The sequence below is a fragment of the Rhyacophila brunnea genome, unplaced genomic scaffold (genome assembly GCF_057557595.1).
Source record: "Rhyacophila brunnea isolate RB1 unplaced genomic scaffold, BYU_Rbru_1.0 scaffold_4, whole genome shotgun sequence".
NCBI classification, from domain to species: Eukaryota; Metazoa; Arthropoda; class Insecta; order Trichoptera; family Rhyacophilidae; genus Rhyacophila; species Rhyacophila brunnea.
Genome location: NW_028233068.1, coordinates 30,340,352 through 30,362,141, shown reverse-complemented (window position 1 = coordinate 30,362,141; position 21,790 = coordinate 30,340,352). Strand labels below are relative to the sequence as shown.

Sequence of the window (21,790 nt, the reverse complement as noted above, 5' to 3'; positions counted from 1 at the left end):
CTAAACCATTATAGATAATAGTCAAAAGTACTCTTCTATATATAAAATATCTGAAATTATGCATAACTTTGGATATTTTATATATTTAATAATATTGTGTATCTACTATAGTTTGATGTCATATCACTTAATGAATTTTAAAAATGCACCATGTCCACCAAAATGCAATATGTGTAATATGTATTCTTAATCCAACGAAAACAAATAATGAAAAAGTGTGCACAATTTTAAGAATACCAAAACTATTATGGTTTGGTTTAGGCAGGGTTCAATTGCTTTTTAAAAACAAACCAACACCATCTGCAAATTGTAGTCTTAGTTCATTAAAAACAAATACGTATGCCTAACAAAGTTTAATGTGGACTATTATTATATCTCAAAAGAATCAGGCGAATTTTAGATTCAATTTTACCAATATATAGCTTTTCAATAAAAGAGATAGCATTAAATACATCGTTAGTATTTTAGTATTTTAGTATTGAATGGGTTGAAATAAATAGAACATAAACAATAACACGTAATTCGTACGTAGCTTATAATATCAATCGTACGTCATTTAAAAAAAATGATCATAAAAGTAACGAAACAAATTAATTCATCATCTAAATACATGTCCGACGGTAGTATAAATACGGTAATATAAAAAACTATCTAGAATATTTTGACCGTTACATTTCACTGCTTTGAGGCCATTGTGAGAATTAAAAATTTCTCATCTCTTAATAATCATACATTATATTTTTGGGTGGTGCTTACGAAATTTATGGGACACTAAATGCAGCTCAAATATAATTAATTAAACTTTTATATGAATCTTTCAAGAAGATCATCCGCCCATTTTCTATTGACACCATTTCAGTGTTTTTTTTAGTTGTTGTACATTTTTAGTGGGTAATATTACATACTGAATACTAAAACATACTAAAAAGACCTTTGACATATTACATTTAGAAAATTTAATAAATTAATGATATTTATATTTTCTACGAATTGCAACAATGCATTTTTTTAATAACTTAAAATACTAAATTAGAATAATAGATACTATGAGGCTAGCCCCAATTGTACAACAACTTGATTGTCAACTACTTACCTGATCACGCATTATACATAAAATATAATTCGTAATTCATCTTCTTTGATTGTCTGCTCCTAGCAGATGTTGGTAATTATCAGACCCACGTTGGAAATGATTACGATGATGATTTATGACAATATACATAAGCTGACCCTCTCAGAGTCAACAGCATGCGGTTTAGTTTACTTAGTCAATTTACATTCGTACATAATGATAATAATTATGTTTGGTTGTCAAATGGGAACTGGTTTAGTCAACATGTCATGTCACTAGGGTCAATCCACTGCTGGATGAAGGCATCCCCATAACTATATTCACTATTTTCAGTCACTAGTTATTTGCTGCCACGCATCGAAATTGATAAGTTCGTCTATCCAGCGGGATTAGAGCATCCCAGTGTTCATCTGGTGCCCCTTGGGCACCACCATATGAAGTAGTTTGTTGAGCGGTTGTCCATTGCATCTGCATTGATTTATTGTGTGGTATTTTTCTGCATTATGCATAATATGCAACTTTCTATGCCACTTGCACTACTCGTAATTTTTGAATTACTTTAACATAAAGAGTCCATGTTATGCATACATGAGTACTGATAGCACATATTTGTTGAACAATTGTTTCTGTATCGGCCAACATATAATCATCTTAAAATATATAATCTTAACTCCGTAGGTCTTAAATTTTATTTTATTTCAGTTGGAGGCTGGATATTCTTCTTTCTCTGGCTGTATATGCTACATAATATGTGCGTTTATTGCGTGTTGAAATATTACAATTATATTTACATTATTATTAGAAAGACTTTTCTTATATCCGTCGTAGGAAATTACCGATTAAGTTTCTTTGTTTTGTGTCCAATTAAATTGCACCGTGGTTGCCATGCATACTTAACTTATTGTCGTGTTTTGCAGCCAATTCCGCAGTGTGTATGTTCATTTATACTTGTGCCGGGAAACTTGAGGGCATGCAATTCAATATTCTTGTGCCGTTAACAGCCTACATACATTGTGAGTGCCCAACTCGGAATCGGTCCTCATGCCACTTGAATTTGATGTATTGCTTAGAAATGGAATCTCCAAGTTACGGACTTTTTTTGCAAATAAAGTATTGAGAATTCGCTAACAGTTGAAATTTTTTGACCATTCATAATAATCAGAAATTGCAACTCCGATTGTAAATCAATAGTGTATAATATAGATTTACAAATTACAAAAACAAAAAAAAATCTTATAAACCCATGTTAATGATATTAACATGATATAAGTATTATATAATCATGGTTAGATACAACGAGTGCATAATACGATATACATGGTAATACATTTGATATTATTAAACTATGTAATTAGTATAATAGCGAAGCTTTACTGGATGATTCGCTATTATCATTCTACTGCGCATCGCACAGTCCAATTGTCGCGTGAAAATTCAGAAGCTTCTGAACTTTTTTAATCCATGCATGCAAATCTTGCAATTTGCACGATAATACATTTTCGTTATGGCTGCGATAATACGTACTGCCAGCAGTAAATCCATGCACGTTTAAACGGTGTATAAAGCAACAACGGTAACTTTATTGATATCAGGTAATGCATACTTTTGATTGGATGTAGTTACTTGATGAAAAGTGAACTTAAGTTCGAAACTATTAAAAAGTTGTACTTTCATTAGTGTAGATTCCTAAGTATTCATACACTTTGAAAAAGCCAAAATATAACTATATAATAGTAGCTAAAACTGACTGTTATGGAAAAGTATAAATTTCCTATCAAAAATTCGTTAAGTGTTGGATGATAGTCACGGATAGATAACAATTATTTTACTATTGTGTATATAGTTATATTAATAGTATAATAAATCGATTGCTCTTAGTGACACAGTTGTCGGGTTTAACCAGGCATTGAGAAAAAAGTTTTTGAGATAATGCTGAAAATTTTATTAAGAAAATTATAATTGAATTGCCTATTTTTGCCTCACTGTGACTCAAAGACTGAGGATCGCAATCGTGATTTTACACCGGCTAGCCTTCATCGTGGATCGACTTCATCCCTCTTGTCATTTGGGAAGAAATAGAATCTCTGACATTGGATATACTTATTTTAATTTTAAATATAATTATATATTAACGATAATTCTTCTGTCATTATATATAACATAAACAAGTTTACTTCTTCTTCTTTCTCGGCACTACATCCCGGGGCGGGATTTGGCCTCCTCTACAATTGTCCTCCACACGCTTCTTTCCCTGGCTGCTCCTCTCCAGTCTCCAGCCCTCCCCATCTTTCTCCAGTCCTCTTCGATACAGTCAGCCCACCTCTTCTTTGGTCTGCCCCTAGACCGTTTCCACTGTAAGATCTAGTTGGTAATGATTTTCATTTCAGGCATTCTCTCAACGTGTCCAGCCCACTTTAGTCTTTGGGATCGACAGAATTTCACCACCGTTTCATGTTTTATTAACTCTTCTAATTCGTGGTTCATTTTTATCCTGTAACTTCTATTTTCCAATGTGGGCCCGAAAATTCTCCTGAGGATCTTTCTTTCGAATATGGCCAGTTTATGTTCTTCCCTTTGAATGAGGCACCATGTCTCACAGCCATAGGTAGTTTACTACCGGTAAGATTATAGTGGCTATTTAAATACTTCAATAATCTATCAGAATATTTAATATAAAATTAAATATTAAAAATGTCTAATCGTATAAAAACCAAATTTATTCGTTATTTTTAGTTTCACTTTTAATTGTTTATTTTATCTTGAGATATTGATCGATCTAATTGACGCTTATGAGATGAAATTATTATAATATATTAGTTGACAAAACAAAATTATTTTGTTCATTTGTTAGAGTTTTATTGTAGTTGTAATCATTTCAATGGTTAATAGCGATCTGGAAAATAACATACTGTACTACTTAAAAAATATGCGAGAAATACCGAGAGAACTGTTGTACCAAAATACCTTTCAATATACCTACTTTTAAACTATATTATACGTACTTAATAAAAAATGTTGTTTTTTAATTTATTTATACTTTGATAAAATAAATATGTAATATTCAGAGGTAAAATAAAATAATATATTACTATTTTTATCGTTAAATATAATATGGTGGTTAAAACATGGCTTATGGAAAACCCAAATTTAAAAAAATAAAATAGATACAACAGGTTTACGATAATATAGGAGTGCTTGTTGATTTCCCCTGTAAGTGTGCAATAATTTTGTAGGTATATGTAATGCATTGTACCTACGTGTAGGTATATATTAGTACTCCTATATGCAAAAACCAACAACTGTGTGTCCGTAAGCAGACGAAGTAATTTAAATATTGCACTGCATTAAGGTTATGGGCTGACTTGTAGTCAGTCAATGGAGCGCCGAGTAAAATGACAAATAATAATAATAATACATGTAGGAATTTCCTTTGCGGATATGCACTTTGAAGCCATGAAGTAAGCAACATATCTTTAAGTAGTGTGAAGAATATAAGTGGGTAATGTCGATATTAATGAATGAATATAGCGAAGAGAACATATTAAAAATAATCATAGAATTTAGTTATACAATGTGTTGTGAGTTCATATTTTATTTTCAATGTTTACGTTGTTATTTGACATAGTTTTCAGCGGTATCTATTTTTGTTGTGGATATAATGTTAGTTTCACTTTTAATAATATTAAACTAAAACTGCTTGCGTCTACGTTAAACCAAACGATTTTTAATAGACGCAAATTGAATTAAAATTTCCCGAGTTTTGAATTTTATATTTTAATATAGCAATACTTCAAAATTCAAAAGTTTTGAAGAATTTTAAGATTTTTTTACCATGTTCGATCCCATAATCGTAATGGGCCTTTCACAAAGTGAAGGTTGTATTAACAGAATTTTGTTTTTACGAGAAGTGGATGTCAGCCACTTGCTCAACCTATAACGTCTATACTCTGGATCCAAATTGTAGTCTTGAAGAGAAAAAAATATATTCATAATTCATATACCTACATAATTTTTATACCAAACGAATAAAATATTTTGTTTTATATAAAATATAGGTAGTTATATTTTATAGTTGACGCCGACCGTGCGGTCCCCTGAGGGTTGTAGCCCATGGTTTGGGAGCCTATAATAAATAAATATTTTCTACTCTGAAAATTTATACGCAAATTTCTGAATGACGTAGACTTCTTTCTTCTACTAAAAGGACGCAGATTATTTTGATGTATTAGTTGAGGCGTAGCTCAGTGCACAATTCATATAGATAATATATAATTCACCAGAAAACAAAAACAAAACGATACTACGTACACATATTCGATCTGAAGAAGAGCAGTGCGAAACATTATATTAATTTTATTTTCATTTCTCAGATTCTTAGGCGGAGACATACACAGAAACGCGATCGCAAGCTTCAGCCCTCGACCTGATGACGCTGGTGACATCAACGCGTGGGGATTGGGCCCGGCTATATCACCTCCGCCAGCTCCTGGGACTGTACATCTTTCACAAGGAGGCTCTTACGGTACGGGAAAGCCTTACTACGGTGGACCGCTCTATGATGAACAGAGATTTACCAGACAAACTACTGCCGCTGATGTTGCCAACAGGTATTTTATACGTGCACACTATCATTAATCATAATTATAAGGCTTGAGATATATCATTTATGAACCGCAGTTTGTAGCCGGGTTACATTCATTTTGATAATATATTTAAATACAAATTTACACCTTAAAAATATTTATTGGGTGCAGGTAAATGATTCGTAATCGAAAATAACAATAATTTGTTATATGTTTATTTTATGGTCTTAACCATCAATTATTGATGGAAGTACATTGTATTAATAAAAATAAAATAATATGTAATAGTAACTTCACTTAGTTTATTAATATGAACAGAGAATTGTCATATTATATTATCAATAATAATGATGTCTTTAAAATTTGTTAGTATACATATCTGTATTATTGTATGTTTTGTAGCAATTGACAATGTCTCTTTGAAGCGGGCGAAATCAGTCCCGATCATTATTAAAATGAGCGAAAAAAACTATGTATTATTTTATTTTAAGTAAATACCAATTTTAAATAACCGTTGAATACAATAACTTATAAAAATATCGATAAATGCGCGCTCCACAATACGACAAATTGTTTAGTTTTTAATAAAAGCTCGTAACATAAAGCCGAAATCATGTCGTCGGTGGTTTTTGTGGTGGTTGTCAAAATAAGTACTATTGTAATGTGGTAGCGTGCGAAGCTTTATTTGATTGATAAAAAATGTACGTTTGCAATGTGGTAAGAATTTTCGAATATTTTTTAAATTTACATTTCATTCATTTGAAAAGAGAGAAATACACTTACCGCAATTGAATTCATTTATTTGTCGCTAATTTATTCGCGATGTACCTATTTAATTTAAATAAGGCTAAATTAATTTTTAATTTGCATTATATGTGGTACTAATTGCACGTTGGGATCGTAATAAAATTAAGCACTGCCCTGCACAATTTACTCAAATGAATTGTGTATCAATATGCTGAGATGAGAATTTAAATATACCAAAATAAAATTAAAACCAATTTTTTATCCAGTTAATTAATAAATACTACTACTACACTAACGCATATAGAAAGGATTATAGTTTAAGTAAGCGTTAAATAATTGTTGGGTATCTAGTTTTTTCCACCAAGTAGAACGCATATTTAGATATGCACATTGGCAGTTTTATTTTAAGATGATAATATGTGTACGAGTATGTCTCTAGTTTTCATTCATTAAATGGTTTTTATTAATATTTGGCATTATGTGTTAGAGCTATAATAAATCTCATTGATGAATAAATTTAAAATTAAATACCATTTATAATACCGTTAATTAAATTTTTTATTATCTCTATATATCATTCATTCATAAATATTTACGTTCGTAAAATATACGAAAAGTTGAGAACTTACAAACATGCTATGAGCGCAAAACTAATAAACTGGTAATTGAAATTGATGAATGATTAAACATGAAGTATGTGAATATAGTGAATAGCTACTCAGCCCATAATATATATTTACTGTAGTTTTATAGATTTAATTATTACCAAGAAAATAACATACTTATAAGTCGGTAGGTAACACACCATTTCACATTTGAACCACATCTGTATAAATTTTATAATTATTGTGCCTTTTGTTTTAAAGCAGATTGTGCTAACTTTAATATACAGCTAATTATACGATGCTACTCGTAGTAATTAATTAAATGTATTAAAATTCTCGTAATTGTTATTCGTACATATTTTATTACATAATATTATAATGGTTGCTTCAGAATATGCTTGAACAAGACAAAATGATTTTTTTTTTACTGAAACACTAAATCAAATAAAAAGTATTTTTCATGCTAATTTTTCGTGCATTATATTTTCAGAGTAAACCCAGCTGTTGTTCCCCAAGGGCCTCCACTTACGCCATATTCTGCCGTTAGAAGACCTCCCACAATAATGATAAATCCAGAAAAAGATGCTCTGGTAAGCATAATAGATTCATCAAATCTAAAAATAATGATTGAGAAAAGATTGAAACTAGTCACATGATATAACATTATATGCAAATCAAATCAAACCGAAACCATAATATAATTAGATTTTTATTATCATATTTTAAAAATAATTTAAAATTATAACTTTTATTGCATAGATAATGTAGAAAAAATAATGAATTAATATTAAAATATATACTCTTCAGTTCCTTACTTTAGTTGTATTCAAAAGTGCGTAATAATCACAGATCCCTTTGGAGTTGTCGCATGATAAATTTCATGCTACTTTTTCAAAACCCATCTTATTATAAGTACCTTAGCAATATTTTGATTTCATAGTTGTAATAAACAACCATGATGGGAGAGCAATAACGTGTCCGTGTTGAGGAAATGGCAACATTAATTTCACGGAAAAAATCTGTAAATAAATATGTAAAACGGATTTTAGATCCAGTGGAGAAAAATGTCATAAAAATTATTTTAAATACCTATCTAGGATCACAGATTATTTTAATTTTGAAACCATTTCTAAATACAAAATTATCACATATTAAATTTAATATCGATTTAAAAAAAATGCATGATGGTGTAAACACTTAGATAACATTATAATGTATGGTTGTACTATACACGTTTTTTTCGATTAAGCTGATATATTTATAATTGGTACCCTAATAACACTATTATAATAAAAATACATCACTCTGGTATTTTTCTGAACATGTTTATTACTCTCATGAACATTGTAGGAATGAGTTATACAATTTAAATGAGTTTTCAAATGTATAATTACGTTAATTTTTTAACAATAAGCATCGTCTTGTTACATTTTTCTAGGCCTTTTCCCGTGGTTAAGCTCTATTATTGAATATCTTATTGCATATAATAAAATACGTGCGTAATAAAGCGATTGTTCTTTGAGAGTTGTTTTTCTAGATCTAATGATCATTTTGTACTTTTTATATATAATAAGTATAATATGAGTACTGTTTACAAATACGCATCGTTTAGTCATATGTCTATAATATTATGTTGATGCAATAGTTTATTATATTGAGAGTATCTGATATAATTTATTGGTTTTAAAAGAATGTTTGTATTATTTATATCTACATAAATGACCACAAGACCTACAAAGAGGTTTATTAACAGATTTTTATTTTACGATAAATATGTGTTGGATATTTTTTTAGGTTTTTGTAAGGTTACTTTGGTTTTAAACGCACAATAAAAAATCCATATGTATATTTACGAGACCCGGAATTTGAACTCTAAATCGATATGTTACCATTCAGCCATAATGGGCCAAAATATATTTTTGAAAATTTATTCTGTATGTGAAAGAAAGAGGAATAAAATTTAAAAAAATATATTTACCTCTCTAAATATGTCAAAACAACTATAAACTATAGGTAGGTATATAGAAATGCGACAAGTCAAATTGACATCTCTGAATTAATAAATTTCTCCTAGAAACATCTAAGTTTCGATACAAAATTGTCGTAAAATCAATTCTAGTAGAGATTGAGCTCTCTCCTTTATTGTATTTTGCATGATATAGGTACGTCGTAGTAAATGTTTTAACACATTTTTTTATGATAATAGATTTTAACTTTTGGTATACCACAACTTAAATTGCCTGAGAGCCATCAAACATAAGTTATTATAAAAATAATATTTGATTCAAACAAGTATAAATATACTTATACATACAATAAGCTTGTTTAATATGAATGGATTAACTGGTTAGAAATAATCTTTATATATAAATTGGTAAGTAGGTAGCTATTTTTTACCGATTCTAATTTATGACTTTAGCGCTAAATGATGTTGTATTTTCTAATAACGTGTCACCATTAGTCATCGTTAAAAAGGATAAACCATTTGGTTAGATATGTTAAAAGTCAATTGAAATCGTGGCTTTTCAAATCTTTATTACAAATGTAAAATTGTACAAGTAGTGCTTTGTTAATATTCCGTCTCTGTAGGTTTTGAATGGTTTTCATTGACATTTGTATTTTTTATTGTTAGTATTGAATGAAAGCGAATAGATCTGTTTGAGAAATGGTATATCTAGTTAACGGTTTTATGGACAAATTGTTTATTTAGAAAGCATAGTAAATAATATATAATACTAGGATATATTGTAAAGATAGTGTTGTTGTTAATAAATTAAACACACGACACTTTAAGAATAGTTTATGTCAAATGGGTTAAGGTAATTATCATAATAGCTTTAATACATCTAACAATGTATGTAAATACATACTAATAACCACAGTAAAGTAAAAATGCTAGGTAGAGGAAGGACTGATTATCTCTGTATTTTTAAGCAAATCATATTACAGATATTTTATACCTACGTTTAAAAATAATTTATATGTTATTTATTACTTTAAAGTTGTAGAAAAAAAATATTTCATGCATTTAAAACTAAGTTAATGCGATGAATTACTTAAGATGGAAATGTTTAGATGTATTCCTCATACAAGAGATGTCATCGAATTATCATTAATATCATTTTGACTCTGTCCCGAGTCTTCTTTGTGCACTTTTGTACTTTGCATATCAAGTGTCATAGTCGTGTTAATATTCCATTATATCCGCCACATGTTTCCGGTTTAATGTTCTTAAATACAGTTTATTTTTTAAACGAAATATAGTTCTTAGTGGAATAATAAAGAAATGTATGGTCATCTATCATCATTCACTGCCTTGTGTTTTTTTTATTACAACAAAATAAACTAAGAAAAGACTACACATGTGTTCAAAAAGAATACTAATAAACACAGTTGGATTTGCAGTATGTGTAAATTCGTAGTATTGATAAGGGCGTGATAATCGAATTATAAAAATTAAATTAAAAAAAAAATAGATACTATTAACATGCCTAACATGTTTTTATTTCATTAATGATAGAGGTGATTTAAATAAAACACCATTCTTTATTGAAAATACATCATGTTGCCGTGGCGCATGGATCGATCGATGTGTGTTCAAATCAAATTCAGAGTAAATAAAAATTCTAAAAAAAAAGGTGTGTTTCTGAAGTATTCCAAGATTACTAAAATTAGGAGTTTAGATTCATTGATACATTTATAAACCGTTTAAATTGGATTTAACAATGGTCAAATAAAATTAAGGTTTTATAGTATAATCATTTTATTTATGTAAATATGAACATGTATTGATAATCTGGATTACAACTACCTTTACATACCACTCATAACAATAAAAACAGAATAGCCAATATTATTAATTTAATCGGTGTTTATGTACACAATAAAATCCATTTTAATAGTTTTGAATAAAAGTTTCTGATATATTGTATACACTGAGTATCAGTTTATAGCTCGACGTAGCTATTAACATCACCAAACAAAAGGACAGTTATATTTTTAAAATATACAAAAGTGCAGTTACTAAAATATATAAAACTTCAATGATGTCATGTGACTTACAGACAAAGCATATTTAATAATATTATTAGAATATTTAAATTGCCCATGATTGACAAGTCACAGTACGTTCGATTCTGATTTAAATTCTGTTTCTTATAAGTTCAGGTGTTTTTCAATGTAGGATTGAATTATAAACAAAACATAAAACTGAAAAAAATGATATTTCTCGTTAAAAAATCTGTTCTTCTATTCTGTTGAAAACTTCTTTTGGATATAAAATATTTTTTAACCACGTGAATTGTGAAATGCGAAAGTGTAATACAGGAATCCTGACATACTTTTATAATGTTTGTTTATAATATCTTGGCTCGTATAGTCATTTAAAATGTCCATAGGGTCATTGTATCACCAGGCCTCATTAACACGTAGTTTACGTATGCCAATGATTGTATTTTATGTGTCATATATGGTATTTAACACACTTTTACGTCGACATAATCTTCCATTGTTTGTTTGTTTTTATTTTAAAAGATAAATTCTTTATCTATGTACCTACTATGTATTTCGGTGGAAATAGATGCTTATCTTTTTCGTGGGATATTAGAAAAGATACACGCTTAACGCGTTCAGTAGCACTATAAAGCAGTTTAATAAGTTTTAATTGTTATTCCTATATCAGTGAACTATAGAAATAATTAATACCTTAATTAAGTACATTGTATTTATAAATATTATAAACAATATTGAAAATAAGTTTACGGCCATCATAACATATCAATAATTATTTATTGTTTCAATGGAATTATTAATTGTAGTATTTTTGTATGTAGTGTTTTATTTTAATCGTAGTGTTTATTCCAAAATATTATATAAACATTTACCTAGTTACTCTTTTTATTTTATTAAAGCCACTGTTAGCGTTACACTGTTATACCCTGTTTACACGTGCATGGATTTACTGCTGACAGTACGTATTATCCCGGCCATAACAAAAATAATTACAAGATAAAAAGAACTTTTAATATACAATGTTTTTAAATTTTCTGTTGAATCATATAAACTTGACTTGACTTGACTAGCTTAAACGATCAAAACAATTTGTACTTGATAGAAATAATACTGAAATGTTATTTCATATTGATTTCCATAGTAACGCACGTATATATTAATAATTTAGTTGCTAGGATCCCAGTCTCCTAGCAACCAATAATAGTGGATTGGATTACGGATTTCTTCCGAAATAACTTTTCATACAAAATAGAATTAACTGAAAATGAATTCAATTCTACTTAAAGATGGCTAAAGGTATAAGCGTTGGACTATCATGCCGTGGGTCCCAGGTTCGAATCCTGGGTCTGGCAAATACACATATTGTTTTTCAATATGTGTGTGGGTCAGGGTATGGACCTAATAGGTTGAGCAAGTGCCTGACATCCATTTCTCGTAAAAACAAAATCTGTTAATACAAACCTCTACTCTGTGGAGGCCCATATGATCCTATTAGGATCGGACATGGTCGAAGAAAAGTATGCATATAAGGTATAAAAAAAATGCATTGGCATCGTGTTCTGATATATTCTAAAAGTTTAAAATGTCTAGCTAGTCGGGAAGTTAGTTAAAAATCGATGGCAAGATTTGTACTGGATAAACAACCACCGGAAAAATAAGAATACGACCTAATAAAAACGTTGTAAAATGCACGCGTAAACGCGTTTTATCATGCAAGTTGCAAGATTGCATGGATGGATCAAAAAAAATTGTCTGCTTCTGAATTTTCACGCGACAGTTGGACTGTGCGATATCTGAGCATGCGCAGTAGAACGATAGCGGCGAACCTGTCGGGAAAAAATCCAACTGCATCGTGCAGAGACTCATTTTGACGTTTACTGATTTTCACTAACTGTCAAATAGTACCAGACAATGACAACATCGCGTCTCGCTTACACTTGAAGAATGTGATTGGCGAAACAGTCAGCATTTTTACGTGTAAACAGTTATTATCGTAGTAGTTTAAAATACACACCATTGGTCATCAGTGAATCCATGAACGTGTACAGACACTATAGCCAGTATCAAAATAGAAAATTATTAATTTAGTAATTTACTTATATATTTTTATAAATGACGCAAATGATATGAAAATATTTAAAAATAACAGGAACATAGAGCACATAGAAAATATTATTATTAATAATATATAACAGTAAGATAAATTATTATAATAATATATAATAAAATCAGTAGGCATTTAATATTATAAAAAAACCAGCTAAGTAGGTACCTACACAACAGAAAAATGTCATTTATTTTAATACAATGCTATTGAATATGTTCTCATAAATGATTATACATTTTATAGTATATACATACCTACACAAGTTAGAGTATTAAACGAAAGCGAATATTAGAAGACATAAATTATTTCACTTTATTGCAAGTTATTTGAGCTTACCTATACGGGTGATATCAAATTATCTGACTTTTACATTTAGATCCGGTCATTCCATTTCTCTTTCGTTATGTACCTAACTGTTTTATTAATTGTTGTAACAATGCACATGAATAATTAACAGTATCTAAAACAGCAAGTTTTATGACATCCTACTGTATAAGTGCAAGAACGTAGTGGTCGCGCGGGGGCGGCGCGGCGGCGTCTTACGAAACTCAAACGTATAACCGTGTGTAAAATGTTCGTAGACAGTGTCTTTTTTGGGGCATAATACGCACGGTTATACGTTTGAGTTTCGCAAGACGCCGCCGCGTCGCGCCCGCCAATTCACTACGGCCGAGCACTAAGTAGGTAGCTTATTACTTTAGAAATTACGTTATGTTGTTTGAATTAAGTAATATTATAAGTATTACAATAATATTATATTGTTTTAAGTCTCATTTTGGAAATAGTTATTGATTTGTCTTTATTTATGTTATATTTCTTTCAGCATACATTGTTCGATTTTTAAAAATATCTGTTTTAACATTAGTATGCTAAGTTGTCCGCTAAATTGTTACAGCTACAAGAAGCTCACCGGCAAGAAGATTTAAGAGCTGCTCAATCGCAAATAACCGAAGTACTTCGCCAGCATCATGAGCAGAAGTTAGTCGAAGAGCAGCAAAAGATTCTGCAGGCCACGGTATTTGACTCTCAAGTCTTCATGTTCGCACATCACACTGATATCACTGCACTGGGCTCATTCATCTTTGGAATTTTGGATCATGTTGTGGTTTTTACATTTCAGCTCATATCATTGGCAGAGTATTCACATATTCACCTTGTCATCATTAATATAATAGCTAATCGTTCTTCATTCATAATCTAACTTACTCAATATTGCATACCTAGTTTCGAAAAAAGACAGTACATTTTCATGCTATTGTTTTATGTTTCTTACTATTATTGAAATAATACTAAAGACCAAAATGATTGTTTTTTAAACAATTGCAATATAGAAAAAAATAGTAATAACAACAACCCAAATCAATATTTTTTTTAATACGCATTTAAAATAAGCATTTATTCTAATTTTACAAATTATTTAAGACTGAGTCGATAGCTATTTCACCTTTTACATAATTGCTAAGACTAAGCAGTGGCGAAACAATGAAAATAGTCGTTACTGACTTAACTTTACATATTTTGTATTGCATTGTACTCTTTATTTAATATAATATAATAAGCACTTACTAAAAAGCACACAACCTTCACCTAAATTTAAAGTTTGTAAAATGTTGACTGGGACCGTACGTCAAAGTCTGATCTGTTTGAGGGATATCCGAATGGATCTATCAAGAAAAGATACTTACAAAAATTACAACTTTGAATTTGTGTCTCTGAAGAGATAAATAAAAAGAGGTCGATCCCCTCAGAATTTGGCACCCTTTTGCATACACACAAAATATTATAATGTTTTCATCTGGTGACAGTATTTTTGTTTCTGAAGTATTTCACAATATGTATATGACATATGTAGGTATTATTACCATTTTAGCGACGAAAGTACGTTGGTTTATTCAGTTGTCAAGTATTCAGTCCGGTAATATTTAAACTGGCGAACCATCAGTTCGATAGGTGGCGCAAGTGGTCGTTAATGAAATAATAAAAGAATTTACCTGATTTTTTGTGTAGAATTGAATGTAGAATCCGAGAGCAAAATGACATTGCGCGAAAGTGCATTCATATGCATGACTATTACTCCGTTCATTCATTGAAGCCATTGGACAAAAAATATAAATTGCTCAATATGCCATGCAGTAGAAATTGATACTATTTACAAAAATTCATTCTCTGAATCACAAAACCATATTGTGGTTTCTCCTCCGCTATAAGCCTTCCGTGACGTTCGCTTGACCACTTATTAATGTATTTAACTAAGTAGGTAATTGATTGCCTACGCGTATAATTTTACATTCCATGAAAGTGTATTAGACGATATTTTGTGATATCTTCTTAATTAACAATTATATCGTTAAAGCCACCTACTTAAAAAGTATATTTTCAATAAAAACGTTGAACCACACAAGTGGCAACGAAAAAATTCAAACTTCCTTTTGTGAAATACTATTATGACACAGTCGTATCAAATAATATATTTTCATGAACGTTAAATTTTTTAAATACTATTTTAGCCGGTTCAATGCCTTCAACGAGTTTTCTTGCTCTATGAGGCCGTGATAAACAAGCCGTACATACAAATTTCGCGAGTTATCTTGCCTGACTTTAAACTCAAATTACTAGCCTCTGTCGATTGATTTACATAATTTAAACAATTAAACACACAGTGACACCTGTTTGAATGATTATGAAGTAATAAGCCACAAGTTATCGATATTACAGCGATTTTAGTAAAAGCTTCGCTCTACATTAAACGTGTTTCATTAAGAATCTGCAGCCTGTCAGATACTGCGATAGCAATATCGTGAGGCTGAAGGTTATTAAATATATATGTATTAGTTTTATCATAAATCGACCGATATATTTCTAAGAATTCATCGTTCAGTACTATATTCTTCATTTTTATACAAACCATTATAATAATAATATTATGTTATGACATATTTCAAAAATTAATTACATAGACCCTTATATGGTATGGTTGATTTTTTTACTAGATTAGCTCTTTCTAATTCATTTGCTCAACCAGCTCTGCCCTTTAGTTGTATATTCTGTATAATAAATACATACATTAATTTAAAAAAAAAATGAAATATATTATATAATATTCAAATCGAATAAAATAACTAAAACATTAATTTACAGGCAAAACATATATATTTAAAACAATTTGATTTTATCACATATATTTTTATTAAGATATTTAGCATATTGTAAACAATAAATTATACAAACTATGTTATTTATATGAGAATACTTGAATATAGGCGGAAATCATAGTCAGATTCTCACCGAAGCCTGACGTGACGTCACTCATATACATGGCGTGAAAGAAATAGTGCATTAAAATTATTTCCTCCGAGAGAAAATTAATGTCTTCTCGTCCAATAGGTTCGTCAGAGAAATCTGTTGCATACATTACTTGCGTTGCAAACAAACGCGACCAAAACCGCAGAACGTACGCAGACACGTCCGAAGATTGTCCAAATTAACAAAAATAAGACAACAACAAATAATAATTTCAATTATATATTCAGTTATAAACAGAGCGATTAGCCTCTGAGAAGTCTAAGACATAGGCGTGATTTTCTCTTTCACAATCTAATATAGACACAATTAGTTATCAACGATATTATGACGCTGAATAAAAATGTATTAGACAAAGTCTATTTAGTCGCTATAATTAATTGCGTATATTTATATGATTCGGCTAATATATAGAATTTGATTAATAATTTTCGGCCATTTTTTTACATTTCACTAAATGTTAATTAACCAATCCCCTTTCGTATATTTTAGGAAAACATCCGTCTTAATCTTAACTTACAAATAATTAACATGGTCAAAAAATGAAGAACTGTAATTACTGTTAATTATAAATAACCTCTTGTCTATTATAATTATAATAAAATTATATTATTATTAGGTATAAATAACCTAATGTCAATTTCTAGTAATTTTTCATAAAAATTTATATCACACTATTCTACGCACTTTCTTTTCACAGCTTGTCTTTCATTTCAGCATATTATCTTTCAGATATTCACTCATCGATCAACAATCATCTCTACATACATTAATATAGTCTTATATGTGTATAACGATAATATCAATTATATTTATATTGAATTTATTAATTTCAGTCGTACAATACCGCTCCTTCGGCCCAAGAGCTGGTGCAACCTGGAATCGACTCACCCCCAGTTTATGATTCTTTCTACTCTCCAATTCTTCAGCGAGTAGACCAGGTCTTTGTTAGTATGGCCTTCCACGATGAACCGTGCAGAGAACGACTCGTGTGTTCCATGTACAAAGATCCTCAACGGTTCAGTCCACACAGTAACCTAATCTCAAATGAACTGAGCAGGTAAATTGTTATACTTAATGCGTTTTCTAATTACTTAAATATTTTGAATCAAAATAATACTCGAATTTAATGAAAGCAATGCGAATCTGTCATTTGAATGACACAGCTCTAGTCTTACAGAAATATCATATACCTTATCCAAAATAAGTATTTGCATGTCACAATGTGAAAGTATCTTAATTCATATTTTTGCACTGGATATCAACGATAATTTTGGTAATATTGTCCTACATGCCACTGCTCTAAACAAGGATGGATTAAAGAGCTCAAACTGGTCTCTGAAATTTTATAAACCATATTATATTTCTTTGACTATGTAGAACTAAGCTACAAAACTAAATTTTTTCTTGAATATTTACAGAAGTTGGTACATAATATCATCCTTTTCGAATTAACTTAAAAACCAAAATGAACAGCAAATAACAAGCAAAAATTAAATCGTATAATTTGGGGCGAACTTTATATTAGTAATTTTATAATCATTAGGCAAATATTTTTTAGATTGATTTGTGGCGTTTTAAAAGAAATCGTTTTTAAAACAAATATTCTTTTAATTATTATACATATTCTATAATTATTTTAAAACACCTCTCGACTATGAAGGTGTAGCTTTATTTTAACCGAATACTTTATTGTGCTTCGTGTGCCTTAATTTAATAAAAAAAGATAAAATAATGTTATATAAAGATCAATATTATTTATTTAATTACTTCTAATACGAAGATCAGAAGAGAAGCTTACGGTTCTAGCAATCAGACGTTTTTATGGTTTATTTTAATTGCAATGTACGTGACAATATTATGAAATCAATGATTACTGGATATGTACGCTACATTTATTTTTGTATGTTTTATAGAAAAAAATAATAAATTGTAATTAATTGGTGTGCGTCTGTACTTAATTTAAAAATTTTAACTCTGGCGGTGCCTTGAAAACTAAAATCTGAATGATGAGGAGGGGGAAATCAAATTATGACGTCATACCTGTCCACGCACCGTAGGTCCGGCATGTAAGCCACTTAAATATCGGTCAGTGGGGTAAATTCCGCGTATCTTTGCCGTTTGTGGTTGCATTGATATAGTTTCTTACAATTCTGGATTGCATTCATTATCCAGGCCTATGACACTTTTATGAGACTTGCTTGAAAAATGTTTTCACAAATCAAGTCATGACACAGCTATCCGCTTATATTTTGTCATTTTTAAAAAATGTTATAATTTAATATATTACTTAATATCACTGGCAAAGACTGCTTGTTAGATGATTGCCACAATCAAAATCTACGGGAATGGGACAACTAGGCGCCAGGACAATTGCGCGCCGCTCTGTCGAATGAAATAAATAGACGTTCGTTTGTTTTATACAGAAAGTGAACGAGAAATTTATCTACTGCTTAGTTTTTGATCTTAACATAATCTTTTTATTTCGGATTGAGAATTATTATGCCTGAAACTTTATATAAAAATAAAAGAACTTTCTTCTCGTTGGAACATAACATAATATGTACAATTAAATCATTATTTACGTGTGCAAATTTAAATTCTCACCTACTATTAAATAATAATATAATAATTAAAATATAAATAACTATATTAAATGTATTAAATATAATATAGTACCTATAATTGACGAACATCTATTTATTTTAGAATTTCATTCTATTATGTGGCGTCCAGTTGTCCTGGCGCCGAATCGTCATAGACCCAAAACTACAACAATACACATTTAGGTAGTGATCAATATATTATAACGTGCGACGATAAATATTTTTATACACAGATTTGTCATGATTACAGACAAAATAATTTATACGTGTTGCTAGTTTCTCGCGTTATATATTCATAGGAAAAATTTTACACATAAATTGAATAAATATACATTTTACTTACATAATTAGTTATTATTGCCACACGTTATTATATGAATTGATTGAATGTTTGGTTTTTATAATACATACACACTGTTTTTTAACATACTTCTTGGGAATGTATGTGTTTTGATTGAATATTGCTTACCTTATAGCAGTTTATCGGTGCTATTCAAGCATGTTTAATGCCCAATTCATGTGACAGGTGGCAACTTTGCAAAACGTAATATTTTAGGTCAAATTTTTATAATGATTTTTTTTTAAATTTCAGAGACGCAAATGAACTTCAAAAGCCTGTGCCAGGAAGCCTTGCAGCTGTGAGATTCTACCGATACGTCCAATCTGCCAGGGATGGCCAGGATAAGAAGGATTGCACGAGACTATATCCTCAATGCGTTGTGGACACGGAGAAGAGGAGATAAAACAATCATATAGTTCAAATCGATATGCATTTTTTTCTGTAAAATCTAGTTTTAAATTTTGAGTTATTGTACGATAGAATATTGGATAATATGAAGTTTGCCTACGTATTGACAAAATACTTCGACGCTTGGACAGACGGCAAACCTACAATATTGTAGATTTGTAAAAATTATCTCAGTCTGTTTCAAAATTTTATATTATACTTACGAAAACAATATTATTATTAGCGTAGAATAAAATATGTTGCTACATTTTTATCTACGCGTGGGTTTTAATGGTGGATGGAAAAATAATCGAATGGAAATTAAGCTATTTTAATTTATTTTATGACTCTAAGATTTACAGAAATGTAAAATATTGTAAGAGTCCTAAGATATCTTATAATATTAACTAATTTATATATTGCAGTCAAAAATATTAACTATTGTCATGGCATAATACGCCATTGGTTTAAGTGTTGAATAGTTTTAACGTTATCATTCTAATACTACTAATAATGTTTAAATCAAATTAATTTCGTTGACGTTGTAAAATTAACATTGCATATTACTAATTGTTTTGACCGGGTTGAAAACATATTTATTTATTTTTAATATTTATAAATTTTATGTGCCACAGCTTTTCATAAAAAAGGCATTTATTTATCGTTATCTATTTCTTAGAGATGTTTGAAAATCACGTCTTAGTCATTTTAATATTTATTATTGGGGGAATTGGATATGGTTCTTTTAATTAAGAAAATCTTTAGCTATAGGTAATTTATTCAATTAATAATAAATTTATAATTTATTTCAATGTGTATGAAAAAGATTTTTAACTTTTATTTATTTGACGTATAATTAATTTATCAAATCATATTATATGCATATATTTAAAACAAACTCATTTGTTTTGTCAATTGTTTGTCAAACATGTTTCAACTGTTTGTCAAACATTGTGTTTGCATACATTTTAATATGAATTTATTTTTTATTTTCCCTTTCATTTTTGTCAGATAACGTTAAATATTTCCGTTCAATAATCAAACAGTTTATAAATGACTGATGTAATTAGAGATATATGTACAGGCATATGTATATTTGTAAAATAATACGTTATTTTATTTTGTATACTTTTGTAAAATATCAAAAAGTTAATTAATATTATGTTCATATTCTCATAATAAATAAATAAAATATTGTTATTTTGTTCGTCTATTGGAAGAATATGACTCGTTTTGGAATCTCTTGTTATTTTTTATTTATAATTATTTATTTTGTATTATGTTTTGTGATTGTAATGATTAATATTTAGTTTATTTATTATTTTAGCCAGTATAATAAATAATAAATTAGTTTTTATGTTTCTATCCAGACAGTGTGTTATTATAATTCTGGTATCACATTCTTAAGAATTATTTATTTGATATTTTCGTGTTTATAAAATATAACTATTTGCTATATTTTGTTTTATGTATTTATTGATTGAATGTGAATTTATTTATTCAGTGTGTTGTAAATTATTATTTATTAAAAATAAAGGAATGAAGTGTTATAAATAAAAAAAACAACATCTTTTTACTATTTTAGAAACTCAAACAATGCTAATAATAAAAATATATGGTACATAACTTAAGTACTTATATAGGGTACTCTCAGGGACTTTCAAAGTGAATGCGGGGGCCTGGGTCAACCAATATGTTTGAGGTCTCCCTTCGTAATTCAAAACCACGGGGAAGTCAATCTTAAATGATTTAATTTATTGACAGTATTTGTTATTACTAATTATTTGCTCCGCCAAATTAATATATAGAGTACGTCATTTCTGGAAATTTATGTTTAGCGACACAGATCGATTTAATCGCTCTTGACGCATTGTTGATTGTAGAAAGTTTTAAAACCTTTTCAGTGTATAGTACCTACAGTACGTTTTTTTCTTTTACTACACTCACAGGCACGATTTTAGAAAATCGAACCGCTATCATAAAAATAATATAATGCATTAATCGACTTTGTTATATATAATATTTATTACAA

General features: G+C 29.3%; 1 protein-coding gene across 1 annotated transcript in view; it reads left to right on the top strand.

Annotated features, from left to right (window-relative positions):
- The window catches only part of Osi17 (DUF1676 domain-containing protein Osi17), a 55,973-nt gene extending 36,199 nt beyond the window's left edge, over positions 1 to 19,774 (top strand). Inside the window, exons 5-8 of the mRNA XM_085954973.1 lie at positions 5,443 to 5,566; positions 14,021 to 14,140; positions 17,262 to 17,485; positions 19,624 to 19,774. Coding sequence (XP_085811099.1) covers positions 5,443 to 5,566; positions 14,021 to 14,140; positions 17,262 to 17,485; positions 19,624 to 19,774 — 619 coding nt within the window. The remainder of the gene's footprint in view (positions 1 to 5,442; positions 5,567 to 14,020; positions 14,141 to 17,261; positions 17,486 to 19,623) is intronic.
- The last annotated feature ends 2,016 nt before the right edge of the window (positions 19,775 to 21,790 follow it).